The sequence below is a fragment of the Malus domestica genome, chromosome 04 (genome assembly GCF_042453785.1).
Source record: "Malus domestica chromosome 04, GDT2T_hap1".
Taxonomy (NCBI): domain Eukaryota; kingdom Viridiplantae; phylum Streptophyta; class Magnoliopsida; order Rosales; family Rosaceae; genus Malus; species Malus domestica.
This window is the reverse complement of record NC_091664.1, coordinates 10816055-10830246: the sequence shown is the minus strand read 5'-3', so window position 1 is coordinate 10830246 and position 14192 is coordinate 10816055. Positions and strand designations below refer to the sequence as shown.

At 37.5% G+C, this 14192-nt stretch overlaps 2 protein-coding genes across 3 annotated transcripts; both read left to right on the top strand.

Annotated features, from left to right (window-relative positions):
- The first annotated feature begins 1659 nt into the window (after positions 1-1659).
- Positions 1660-4762, top strand: LOC103433072 (uncharacterized). Of its 2 annotated transcripts, none has more exons than XM_008371290.4 (2): positions 1660-1815; positions 3958-4762. In XM_008371290.4, the coding sequence occupies exon 2, from the start codon at positions 3992-3994 to the stop codon at positions 4529-4531; it is 540 nt and encodes a 179-aa protein (XP_008369512.1). In that variant the 5' UTR covers positions 1660-1815; positions 3958-3991; the 3' UTR covers positions 4532-4762. The 2 variants fall into 2 exon arrangements, with proteins under 2 accessions (XP_008369512.1, XP_028956877.1); XM_029101044.2 differs by having other exon boundaries at positions 1801-1976.
- Positions 4763-5501: 739 nt separating this feature from the next.
- Positions 5502-10584, top strand: LOC103433073 (uncharacterized). The gene is made up of 3 exons (XM_008371292.4): positions 5502-5725; positions 7811-9473; positions 10060-10584. Exons 2-3 carry the CDS (start codon positions 7814-7816, stop codon positions 10413-10415), a joined length of 2016 nt encoding a protein of 671 aa, XP_008369514.2. The 5' UTR covers positions 5502-5725; positions 7811-7813; the 3' UTR covers positions 10416-10584.
- The last annotated feature ends 3608 nt before the right edge of the window (positions 10585-14192 follow it).

Below are 14192 nucleotides of genomic sequence, written 5' to 3'. Positions count from 1 at the left end.
ATGTGATAATTGCATTACCATAGATGAACCTTAGATAAGTGTATTTATACTAGTCGAGATAGAGGCCTTTTAGGATATGAAATCCGTATTAAACTAGGAGAATCCAAGAGGATATTTAAGATTAGATATTGTGTTCTCTTTAGAGTATGATTACTGGCGGCACATGCCAATCTCTAAATTATAAGAATCTCCAAGAATATTGGAAACTAGTATGATCCCCAATCAAATCAAGTTGCCTACTTTTTTGGAGCTTAGCTGGATGTGGTGGCATCACTGGCTTGTTTGATCAACTCAATCTAATTGGAGTTGTTGAGTTCATGACTAGACTTCTGAGGTATTGTATTCTGATCCGTCTTACTCCGGCCTAGAATATCATGTTCCCCCATATTTCATTGATTATGTTAAAAAAAAAAAAAAGACAAAAATTGGCAATGATACATGGCTAATTAGTAAAGATTATATTGACCTTTGACTAAATCATCTTACTAATTATCTATATGATTTTGTTATGATTCAATCTAAATCATTTCAAGTAAGAAAAATAGTAAATCTATGATGCTAGGGATACTAGATACTACAGACCTTTTAACTGTTGATCCTTAATTTATTATTTATTTTTAAATAAAGATCTAGCGGTTAAAATTCCTAGAATATGGCATACTTCAGGGAACCATAGAAAATCCGTATCACCAAATCTCTCTATCTAGGTAGCTCAGCCTAGGCCTAAATCAATATAAGTAGGCGGGTACATGCATTGTTTCAGTTTACCTATTTGATTGTAAGTAGTGTAAATCCAACATTATGGGACGTTACACATACTTATAATGAGTTAGGATACTACTCATGCTGTGGTGGAACCTCAACTTCCTTTATAGCATCAAAGTAGGTTAACTAACGTGTTGAGCCCAACGACCCATGTGCTACCACATCATCAAGTATGTGTTATGCTTAAATGACCTCAAGCGTGATGAGACGCATTGAGAGTGGTGAATCTCACATCGAGAAATCAAGGAATCTTATATGTGCTTATAAGGAGCTTGGTTTCTACACATATTCGACACGTATGATGCCTTTTTGTTTTTTGTTTTATTTTTTATTTTTTTTCACTTATGTGTTAGTGATGAAGAAGAGTGGATGATGGACAATAGGAAAGTTGCTGAAAATATGTACAAGTACACACATGAAAACTAAAAACCAAAATTTATTTTAAGATGTTTTCACTTTCAAGATTTTGTTTTGATTGATTCCTCCTTATTCTTCCCTTGTATCCCATCATCCTTCTTCATCCCTCATTTCTCAAATATACATTCTTCATATCTCAATCCAAAAAAAAAAAAAAAAAAAAAAAAAAAAAAAAAAAAAAAGCCTAACATACTGGTTATCAAACATGTACCACCAAAATTTCATCAGCATTCCTTCGTATGCAAATGTTCACTTGCGATTTCATTAATTTGAAGTAAATAATAATGCTTTTGGATTTGCCAATAACAGTTTTGAAACAAAAAATCGAAGTAAATAGGCGTACCCATGAATTAATCCGGGCTTGTTATTTGATCCAGCCCAACCCAAAATTACTTCAGTCAAATTGGGCCAGCCTCCAAATCCAGGCCCTGTACTCTATTCTGCCCGCTCAAAATTTACAGGAATTTACAGTTCCTCCCCAAAACTTGACGCGTAGTTACAATTCCGCCCACTCTCTTACTCTCCGCGAGGTCTGTTGTTTCACCGATGCCCGTATCGAGCAGAAGAAAGTGCGGTCCAAAGCGCCTATAGAGCGCCCTTCGTCGTATTGTCTTCCTCCAGAGGCACAGCCAGGTTCGCCTTCTTCTTCTTTCTTCCTTTCGTGGATCAATCTTTCGTCGATTTAGGGTTTTTTGTCGCTTCACAGTTTGTTCTGGGATCGTTCGTTTAGGGTTTTGCATATTTGGCCTGCAAGCTGTTTGATTAAATGCCTCAAAGAAGTATCTGACGAATCAGTTGGGTTTTTTTGCTCCTTTTTGGTCTGTTGAAATTTCTGTGGGTTTAGTTTTTAATTGCTTTTCGTAAAATGTGTGTAATGTTGTGGCAATTTTTGACATGAATTTGATGCTGTGGAGATTTTGGGTCGATACGTATATACTAGGGCTGTCTGTTGTTTGCGCTGCAATTGTTTGTAAAATTTTCGGGGTTGAAATATAGTTGCTTTTAGGGCCCTTGAGGCTTACGGAAATTGTGGTCTCTGATTTCACTTCTCGACTAGTATTAAGCATTACTGGGTGGCCATATTGATGTTTGTGGTTATACAAATCATAATTCTCATAGGAAACAGGTGAATGTAGACGACTAGTTTTCTTATTCGGGAAATGCAGGGACTGGCTTACCCATATTAATGCGACTTGAATTCAGTTGAACAAAAGTGATATGGTCCACCTTATCTTTACCCGTGTTTTGCTTCCTGAGTTTGAAACCAGTTACAGTTTAGGGAGTTTGAAACCTATTGGTTACCCATTATGAATTAATAAGTGCCCAAAAAGATTGGGATAGAAAGTTTTAACTGTCAAGATTTGTTCTCTATTGTATTTTAGTCTTCCATACTTGCATGTTAGTACTCTTCAAGTATAATTATTTCGTTTGTCATAGATATATTTGCTCAAGCTATACTGTTTTTGTTTGTAATATTACGCTTGGAAATTTGAAAAGGAGGAAAAAAGTTAACAAGATGTCAAATAGTTTGTTCTGTTTGAGTTGTGTGTATTTTGTCTTTTGTTGTCTCACTTGCACTTGTATATAAACTTAAGTTGATGTCATTACATGCCGTGGATAAGATATGTTATTGTGGTGATAGGTTTCTTTTTCATTTGTAACTTTTTGTTGATTAAACCCCCCAAATGAGTCTAATGTTATCAGAACTTGAGGTTGAATATCTTCTATATGTAAATAAGATATCTTTATAAAAGAGTCTTTTCAAACTTTAGGAGGACATTGGAGTACGTAATCTCTATATCGGCAATAAACAGTTGAAGTAAACCTTGTCTGCTGGAAAGTGTATGAACTAAGACGCCACGACTTAGGATTGCTTAGAGATTTCAGAGATGGGATTTCTTCAAAATCCACGGAAATCCATTGTATGTATCATGTCATAATACATCTGTCTGGCCAATGAAGCTATAACCATTAAAATTCGGCAACTGATTTCTTGTTTTACTTTGTTGAATTCGCTTTATTCTCTTGAATTTGATCTTGGATTTTAAATTTCAATATTTGTTATGCGTGCAGCATAATTTGTGCAGGTTTAGAGATACCTTGAATTGCAATGGTATAGTTACATTTGAACTTTAATAAGTTTGTCATTTTTTCTCTGGTGTTTTATAATAATGTGTGTGCACAACTGGCTGTTGAATTTCATCCAAGCATGGGGCTGAGGGTCCTCAATTACTAGTATCCTACTGCCATTGTCCTTAGCATTTGTGAGGTGAAGGGAATTACATAGCTATAAAATGTACGATTTGTGTATCTTTCAAACAACTTAAAGTTTTCGACCAATGAAATCACTCAGCTGGCTGACCAACCCAGATATATATAAGATTTGAAAAAAAATATAGGGTTAGTGTTTCACATTTGAAATTTCAAGTATGCAGGAGTTGTGTTCGATTCTAATATCCTTATCCGAGGGTTAGTGTTTCACATTTGAAATTCCAAGTATGCGGGAGTTGTGTTGGATTCTAATATCCTTATCCGACCCTATTGGTCAAAATCTCTTGCTATCTTCACACATGAATGTGGGCCCAAGGCCAGAATATGTACATTTCTGCTAGTTCTTAATTTAAATTGTTGTTTTCCTTTTCAATTTCTGACAGAACTCATCTTCATCTCTCAAATTCTAGAGTTTGTTGCAGCAATGTTTCACAGTTATTGGCTCTCTTTCGATAGTCATTTTATTTAGGTTCTAATTGGGCACAATTGCATAAATATTTCCAGCCTTCCAGGAATCCTATCAGGGAACTGTCCCACCATGGATAATTTTAGTATTCAGATTAGCTCCAATCTGGTTAATAAGCTTGTTGAGGATGCTGAGAAGTCAAAGAGGAAACCTAGAAGAACTAAAAAGGCAACACGAGAGCGTCCACAGCCCCAAGCGAAGATAACTCAGAAGCAGGGTTCTGATGACTCTGAAACACTCAAGGGGCCAGGTGCTAAAGGATGGCCTTTTCAGTCTCCTCTATTCGTGCCTGTAACGCCTCCTTCACAGTCACCCTATGAGGAGCTTGATGCCATCAGATCTGTTCTGCAAGAGAGCGAGAGGGTTGTGGAGCAGTTGCAGAAGCAGGAGGAGAACATGCTGCAGGAAGTGACACAAAAAGCCAAGGAACTTCGTGATAAGGAGTTCAAGCTTCCATTCCAGAAGCCTATGCCCTGCTCAAATGAAAAAGATGCTTGCTTGTCTTGCTACAAGGAGCATGCCGACAACCCTCTGAAATGTGCCGGTGTTGTTACAAGTTTTGAAAATTGCGCTCGCAGAATTAGGCAGCAAGTGGGTTCAGCAGAGAAGTAATTAAGTATAGAGATTTTCAGGTCATATACTCGATTGCAAGCCGATTTCCAAGATTTTGGTATTACAAAATAAACCAAACACTAATTAGTGCCATGTTCTTGTACTGTCATCACATTTCTGTTGATTCTTCAACTTTACATATGCCGAAACTGCTGCTAATTCACGAGAACAAGTGAAATGTCCACGATTTTAGACATGTCTATCACAAATTTACAAGTTTTTGTATTCAAATCAAGCATTCTTCCCCGCGTTAAGATCGTGTGAAAGGTATACTGGATCTTGATACTGAGCATGGATAGCTCATCAATTGTGTATGGTAACATCTACCGATTCAGCCGTTTATAGGACGTATGCTGTCCAATTTTATCCGAGTAGGATGAAATCCACTCTTCCTTATTCAGAGCCACTCAATCATCATTCTAAAAACCCATTTGGTGTTGGTTGCCTGCTCAATCTTAGTGCCCTCTCGTGCTTTCTTCCACTCTTTTATAATTAGCCAATTTCCCCATTAAACTTTAACATCAACTAATTACCCCATGAACTTTCATAAATAGCCAGTTCCCCCCTTCACCGTAGATTTTAAAAACTTTCATCCCATTTTTCATCTATTTTGATCACACGGACAATACATGACAACTATATGGGGACAAAAAGAATGGAAAATTCGATTGATGAAATTTTTTAAAATCAATGGAAAATGCTAGGGTGGAAATTGTTATTTATAAAATTTTATGAGGGCTAACCGGCTAAAGTTAAAGTTCAGAGGAAAAATTGGCTATTTATAAAAGTTCAGAAGGGTAATCGTCTAAAATTAAAGTTCAAGATGGAAGTTGACAGCTCTATACAAGTTCGTAGGAAAAACCACGAAATACATCTTCAAAAGAATTGAAAAAAAAAAAAGAAAAAAAAAGAAAGAAAAAAATAGCAAAGAAATAGAAAGGTAGAAATGTTTTCACAGTTCAAACTTCAGAGTACAACTGTGAGAAAATGAAGGACACGAGCAAATCATGTGCAACGGTGTTAGTTCTATGCCTTTTCCTCGGTCAAGGGCCAAGCGAAGACCACTGATTTATCGCCGTGGTTTTTCATTTCCTCGGCACTCTTCCTGCATCCTTCCCTCCAAAATCGCCGATCCCAGTTTGCAGGTTCCGACCGCTCCGGTCTTCTCGCTTTCAGACCATATTATACAACCAGGTGCCCTCTCTCTCCTCTCTCTCTTCTCTCTCTCTCTAAGTCTAAATTCCGATTAACAAGATGAACTAATATAACTTAGTTGCTTAAGCTCAATAAAAATAAATAAATGTTTATTTAGATACTGAACTTTTGAATACTTATTTACAAGTTAGGTTGCTGTTTTGGATTAACATATTGGTCGGTTGGAACGAATGATTTTGTGAGTTACTGGGAAAATTAACGTATAGAGGAAGATATAGCTGAAAGAAAAAGACATGAATCCACTGCGGCCCAGACCCCTGGCGGTTAGGGTCTTCTGTTCAATGTACTGCGTCCCTTGTTCAAAGCCTCCTTAATGTATATTAGTGTAGAATATCGCTTGTAATAAACAAAAGACATGAACCCAATTTGATGTTAACTACATTGACATGTTTGGGAATTGAGGAGAAAATCAAGAAGAAACGATGAACAGAAGGATGAACACAGAGATCTTAGAAAGAGGCAGTTTAGAGAGAGAAATATGATTTGTATTAACTGAGAGAATGAAGATTACACACTTTGTTTTTTTACTAGTAAGCCTAACAACTCTAACCAAATACTAACAAACTTGCTAACTATAATTCTAACCATATTGCTGACTTGTACCCTTAATACTCCCCCTCAATCTCAACCGGGGAAACCCAGTTTGAGATTGGAAGAACATCTGCGATCACTGCTATGAAACCAGAAAACAGAACAGAGAGTTGAACCATCTGCAATCTTGCAAGTTTGAGATAGCCATATGGAACTTTCCTCTGGTTTTTGTACCTGCAACCTGTCCTGCCTTTGCCCCCTTACCAAAAACACCATTTAGCCATGCTGCTCCAGCAGTCGCATACCTGCTTGTTTTGACAGCTGACCCCCTATCATGCAATTTTCTCTCTGTTGCAAATATTGCTGCCATTGTTTAATCTGAGACATGAACCCCAAACAGATCATATAGAATTCACACCAACACTGCATAAAATTTCATTGACCCAAAAACACAAACACTTTATGTGCAGAATTCAAGAAACAAAGAAATGTAACGACCTGATTCCAACAGTGCCACCAGAAAAGATTACACACTTTGTTTTTATAGTAGTAAGCCTAACAACTCTAACTATATTTCTAACTGTATTGCTGACTTGTACCCTTAATATTTGAATGTAAGCTTGTGCTATAGAATTTGAATAAGTTAGAAAAACTAAAAGAGGATGTATGTTGCCACTCGGTACTATGGTTTGGTGGTATTCCTCTTTAAGTGAGAGGTTTTGGAATCGAATCTCGTGGATAACAAATTTGATATCAAATTAGGTTGCTCATTGTGTGGCTTAGCCGAACTCTATCTCCCCTTAGTGCAAAATTTATCTTTGTACTAAAAAAAAAAAAAAAGAAGAGAGGATATGTGTTGCCTATAATGTGTAGAATTCTGCGGCATGAAATTGAAGAATTTGATGCCTAAAGATTCAGGGTAAGTACTTCATTGAAATGCAGAGTTTGTTTTATTGGGATGGATTGTAACTGAGTGAGATATTAGAGTTCCCAAGTTAATCATTGTGACAAAAGAATGTGTAACAAATTGCGCATATTTAACTGGCATTGTACTCTATTACTTGACTTCGTTTGTATGGATATGGTACAGAGGTGGGACTTCTTCCATGTGAATTTCTTGTTTTAGTTGCTTATACAGAAAATAAATGAACAAACAAACAAAAAGTTGCGAAGATTGCATTTGCTATCAGTGGTGTTTCAGTTCAAACTTAGATAATGGAAACGAGGAATGAGGTTGTAAAGTTAGTGAAACCTTAGGTATAAATGGATACTTGGATTGAATTAGCAATTTAGCATGCTTAGGTGCTTTCCTTTTACCATGTAACAATGATTGATAAACAATTGTCGGGAGATCTAGGTAACGGCAAGTAGGTGTTTGAATATAGAATGTCATTCTGGAAGACATTTCAAACTAATTGTTTTCTTCTTCTCTTGCATCAAATTATTGCCTTTATAGGACAATTACTGCAATGTATTGTAACATATGTATTCATTTCAATGGAAATAATAGTTATTGGATTTTTGTTGTCAAAGATAATGGTTCGTGGAAGAGATGCATGTTGGGAACACTGTGTCCTGGTTGATGCAACAAAGCAGAAGGTTAGGTGTAATTATTGTCAACGGGAGTTCAGTGGAGGCGTATACAGGATGAAGTTTCACTTAGCTCAAATTAAAAACAAAGATATAGTCCCCTGCACAGAAGTTCCGACTGATGTGCGAGATAACATTTTAAGCATAATAAGCACTCCCAAGAAACAGAAAACTCCCAAGAAACCAAGGGTTGATAAGGCACTTGCAGCCAATGGTCAACAGAATAGCTCCTCTGCTAGTGGTGGCTTCCATCCTAACGATGGGACTAGCGGACAGAACGGAAGCACATCCCCGTCTTTGTTGTTTCCCTGCCCTTCACCAGCGGCACACCTAGAAGTGGGTGATGCTCAAAAGCAAAAGAAGGATGTTGCTGATAAAAAAATTGCTGTTTTTTTCTTCCACAATTCTGTCCCTTTTAGTGCTGCTAAATCCATATATTATCAGGAAATGGTGGATGCTGTAGCAGAGTGTGGGGTGGACTACAAAGCCCCAAGCTACGAAAGCCTACGATCTTCTCTTCTGGAAAAAGTCAAAGGTGATATACATGATTGCTGCAAGAAATACAGAGATGAATGGAAAGAAACAGGGTGCACTATATTATGTGATAGCTGGTCTGATGGTAGGAACAAATCACTTGTAATATTCTCGGTTACATATCCGAAGGGAACTCTGTTTCTGAAGTCAGTTGATGTATCGGGTCATGAAGACGATGCTACTTACTTGTTTGAGCTAATTGAGTCTGTTGTCTTGGAGGTTGGTGTTGAGAATGTTGTGCAAGTTATAACGAATACTACTGCCAGTTATGTTTACGCAGGAAGACTTCTTATGGCCAAGTACAACTCATTGTTTTGGTCTCCTTGTGCGTCTTATTGTATTAATAAGATGCTGGAGGATATCGGTAAACAGGAGTGGGTGGCTACAGTTCTGGAAGAGGCAAAGACCATCGCTAGGTTCATATACAGTCATCCATGGACTTTGAGTACGATGAGAAAATTCACTGGTGGAATGGAATTGCTAAGGCCAAAAATTACTAGATTCGTGACTAATTTCCTCACCTTGAGGTCCATTGTGATTCAGGAGGACAATCTAAAGCACATGTTTTCCTTGTCTTCAGTATATAGTAGACACCCCGAGGCTCAAGCTATTAAGTCGTTGTTGTATTTAGAGAGATTTTGGAAGCATGCACGAGAAGCTGTGAGTATTTCTGAACCGCTACTTAAAATCCTTAGGGTTGTTGACGGGGATATGCCAGCTATGGGGTACATGTTTGAAGGAATAGAGAGGGCAAAAGTTGCAATAAGGACCCATTATAAGGGTATCGAAGAGAAATATATGCTGATCTGGGATATAATTGATCAGAGATGGAATATGCAGCTTCACTCGTCCTTGCATGCAGCGGCAGCCTCCCTTAACCCTTCGGTATTCTACAGTCCAAACTTTAAGATTGATTTAAGGATGAGAAATGGGTTTCAAGAAACTATGTTGAGGATGGCTACCACACATGACGATAGAATGGAAGTAACAAAAGAACATCCTATGTATGTTAATGCACAAGGTGCTTTTGGGACGGATTTTGCAATCATGGGAAGGACACTGAATTCCCCAGGTCTGTAAACTTGCAATTATTATCAAAGTACTAATAAAACAAAAAATATTTGAAGCATGTTCTGGTTATATAATTATGGTTGCCAACATAATGCAATTTGACTACTTATGGCCTACTTGATTACTATTTCGTTTTTTGTTATTTGTTTTTATTTCTGTGTTAAGTGAAACAGGTCTGACAGACCAATTTTGAGTACTGAACATTTACTTTCTCAGTTCCCCTTTAAGGGCTAGTTCGTGATGCTTCTAGAATGGCGTTAAGCTTCATCTAACAAAACAAAGTGCTTTTGATTACGTTTGGTATAAAGACTAAAAAAATTCTTTTGTTTTATAGAATCGCTTTATAGAGAAGCACTTTCCAAGTGCTTTTCAAAAAATCAACTTGTTTCTAAGAAAAGGACTTCTTGTAAAAGCATTTATAAGCACTAGTGTTTCCCATAACAGTCCCAAACGAGCTTTAAGACTGATTAATGGTCCTTTTCTTCTCCAATCATCTGTCTTAGGACAGGAGCTCTTCTTTGTTATTTTGGTCTATATTTGTTCAAAAACGTGGGGTATGTATCTAACATTTCGTCATACATTTACAGGAGATTGGTGGGCAGGTTATGGTTATGAAATTCCCACAATCCAGAGATGTGCGATACGGATACTGAGCCAACCATGTAGCTCCCATTGGTGCTGTTGGAACTGGACCACCTTCGAGAGCATGCACAGCAAGAAACGCAACCGACGAGAGCTGGAAATTTTCAATGATCTGGTTTTCGTACACTGCAACCTTTGGTTGCAGTCTATTTATCACCACAGAGATGAGAAATGCAAACCCATTGTGTTTGATGAAGTAGATGTAAGTTCTCAATGGCCTACTGAGTTGGATTCTTCTGCCCCACTTTTGGATGATTCATGGCTCGACAACTTACCCCTTGAATGTAGAGGTAGTCCCTAAAATTGTTGAGGGAGAAAAAGCGAAGTACTATATATATGTATATTCATATACGCATGTATATAATATGTGTTTTTGATTAGGTAATTTTGTATGATATTGTCAGTGATTTCCGCACACTTTATTTGTTTATGTCCATGGATTATCATTTATATAAGGTTTTAACAACAAATGGTCCATGAAATTGACTTATTCTATTAAGATGGTCTCTGAAATTAAAAATTAATCAATGTAGTCCTTGAAAATAAGTGTCGTCAATTAATGTGGTTCTTCCGTCAGGTGGATTAAAAAAATTAAATAATAAAAAAAAACAATTTTATCTTGTCTTTTTATAGTTAAAAACTTGAAAAAAAAAATTAAAATTGTCTTCTGACTCGTGCCGTGGCCGGCGAGGCTAAGACAATGTTTTTCTCGTGCGCGGCTTCAGAGTTGGGAGTTGTTTGTGGGAAGTGAGGGCGTCGAGAGTGCTGGACTTGTTCGAGAAGGCCAAGTTGAAAGCGCCGGGTATTGTGTTCATTGATGAGATAGATGAGGTGGGGAGGCAGAATCACCCTCCACCACGACGATCTTCCGACGGCCTCTACTCCTAGCAATCCAAATGGCATTCCGCCTAAGGATCTGGCGCCAGCAATCACCGGGTCACCGTGTTCATTCCTGATGATGAAGCCAGCCGCCGCGTTCGAAAAACCCAATTATGAGTCCAGAACAAAATGTTCCTCCTATTTCCCACGATCCATCTCATCCCTTCAATAATGGATCTTGCATTCAGAATTCCTTTTCAGGCTGCAGATTGATTTTGTCTAACCTTTGCCTCCATAAAGCATTCCCGCCTCAAATATTTCTGCTTAAGATTTGCTCTACCAGCTTTAGAGAGGGTATTGGCTTTCCCGCTAGTTTATTTTTTATTCTTAACATTATATCCTTTGTATTCCTAGGATCTTTCTAACATATGATGTTATTAATTCTTAAGTATTTCCCAATTGTAGTTTTGTGCTGGATTTGAATAATATTGACAATATCATTTCAGATCTGATTAGTAGTATTCTTCAAAAACATAGAGGGACGATTTATTAAAATTTATCTTCGTTGATGGCAGGGTTAAAATCCTGCGGGTTAGTCACTATGCCCAATATTGGTACTACATTCTCTATCTTAATAGCATGAAATCCATATACATATCTACTTTACGAAAATTATTTTCTGTAAATTTGTTTTTCATTATACAAAAATACAACGGCGTCCCAACCTCGCCGGTACCAGGTGGGCCCACTAAAACACGATTTTATTTTATTTTTTCTTTTTTAAGTTTTTAATTATGCCAGAGATAAAATCGTTTTTTTATTATTTAATTTTTTTTTATCTATATGAAAATATTTAATTTGACACACTCCGGAAAGTCCAGTAGGACTCCGAATCGAACTGTGCTGGCCGACACCTGGAAGGTGACGAAGCCATAAAGTGTAGTGATGAGGAAAAATGTGAATAAATTTTAAACCTAAAAGTGCCTAAATACAAGAGTGCGCTGGGAGTGGGAATGAACCCATTTCACATGTGATGTCAGAGCATAAGTAAAGTACATTAGAGTGGATTGAGGATCATTCCAATGAAGATAATCTCTAATACCAAGATTTGCCACGAATCCTCGTCGAAAAGAAAGCTCAACTAATAAAACTTGGAGGGATGAAAAACAAACTAGAGTGAGTGGGTCTGAAAACAAAGTTATAATAAAGATTTCTAAACGTTATAACTCATCGATGTAACACCTGTTTAGTTTCCAGAAAATAATACTACGTATAAGTATGAATTCTATACTAACAGTAAAACCAGAAGTATACCACGACACTGCATCTCATTAATAATATAAATAATCAAGTGCTTAATAATCCATACTAGCACGCAAGTCAGAGTCACCTGATGTGACCTGTATGACTGCACCCATATCTCATTAATCAACGTTAACACATAAGTCAGAGTCACCTATAGTGACCTGTACGACTCACCCATATCTCATCAATCAATGCTAGCACGTAAGTTGGAGTCACCTATAGTGACTTATACAACTCACCCATATCTCATCAATCAATGTAAGTCGAAGTCACCTATAGTGACCTGTATGACTCACCCATATATCATCAATCAATGCTAGCACGTAAGTCGAAGTCACCTATAGTGAAATGTACGACTCACCCATATCTCATCAATCAATTCCTGTACATGAATCGAAACCACCTAAAGTGGTTTGTACGACAGGCTGGGTGTAAAGAAATACACTCAAGTGCTACGATCATGTGAAGGTTGTGCGAAGTATCACAAGTCAAATACGAGTCGAAACCACCTAATGTGGCCTATACGACAGGCTGGTACCTACCTTGGATCCAAGGTAAACGTGTGATGCGGGAGGTGAACGATCACGTGAAGGCTAGGCCCTGTCCTCGGGCGGAGCACTAACACCGGGGTGCAAGACAATAAGCTCTAAATACCTCACAACACAATCATACCCACTACAGTCACTACCATCAACATGTACTCACCTGAAGCTTACCTGGCATCCGTAACGTCATTTGGCATAACCACTTTAACATCCCAACATTCTTAATCAGAACTATACCCAGTGATAGGCCAGAAAAAAAATCATGGTTAATCTCTACGCTGTTAATCATCATAACTTCTTACCTTAAAGAAATCAAGTACCATGTTAAATTCGGATTGTTTTATGGTTGCATCTAATTGTCTTGTTAGACTGCCTATGTACCCTCAAACGAGATCAAGCCATTCGTAGTTCAACTTAGTACTTTAAAGCATTTACAATAATTATATGTCGGTAATATGCATATAGATATACCATAATGCAATCTAAACCTCAACCATACCATAGTATTTTAACATATATATATATATATATATAACATGGCATAAAATGCATAGAACAATTGAAAAGCAATTGTGGAGTTATCATATATACAATAAAAAGAAAAAGACCCCCTCACCTGAAATCCGCGCTACAATTCTCTAACCCGAATATCAAGGCATCACAAACCATCGTCGCCTGGAACAATTATCAATTAACGTCTCAGAATTCTTATCGATATAACACATAACTTACATAAAACACATCCTCAATGACATTCTAGAATGATTTAAGACCCATTGACTAAAAATCAATCGTCGGTCAAAGATCGACGGTAGGGTCTCCAACCCTAGATAACTCGATCCGGAAGATCCGCATCACAGATTTCCGATCTGTAATTTCCAAAGATCCACATTATACTTCTAGAACAATATCTTAAAGTTTCAGAACGATCCAATGGTCAGATCTTTGCCAATTGCCAAAACCAAGTGGCGGTTAACGGTTTATTTTACGAACTTACAAATCCAATTTGGAAAGATCCGTCTGACGGATTCCCGATCCATAAGTTCCTATAATCCTCAATTATTATGAACAATAACCTATTAAAGTTTGATGACGATCCAATGATCAGATTGTCAATTCATATAATGACTTAATCACGTATTGTAGAAAATTTAAGTTCTAACGATCAACCTGCATCATACTATTGTCAGAACTGAATTTAAGGCATCTAATTTAGCCTAAGAATAACATTGATGACCCCCTGGCCACGCACCACTGCACGGGCCGCCGTGGGTGGCAGTCGACCGCCTCGACTCGCCGGAAAATCCAACTATTTTCAAAAATTCCCAAATTTTACAGAAATGAAGATCTCCAAGAGTAGAGCAAGTTTTATATCTGTGAACAAGTCCAATTTGGCCAAGAAAGGCTCC

Bases quoted from the DNA above. Each gene is read 5' to 3' on its own strand.
- LOC103433072 (XM_008371290.4), top strand. From the start codon at position 3,992: ATGGATAATTTTAGTATTCAGATTAGCTCCAATCTGGTTAATAAGCTT.
- LOC103433073 (XM_008371292.4), top strand. From the start codon at position 7,814: ATGGTTCGTGGAAGAGATGCATGTTGGGAACACTGTGTCCTGGTTGAT. The intron at 9,474-10,059 runs GTCTGTAAACTT...ATACATTTACAG, and splicing joins AAGGACACTGAATTCCCCAG to GAGATTGGTGGGCAGGTTAT.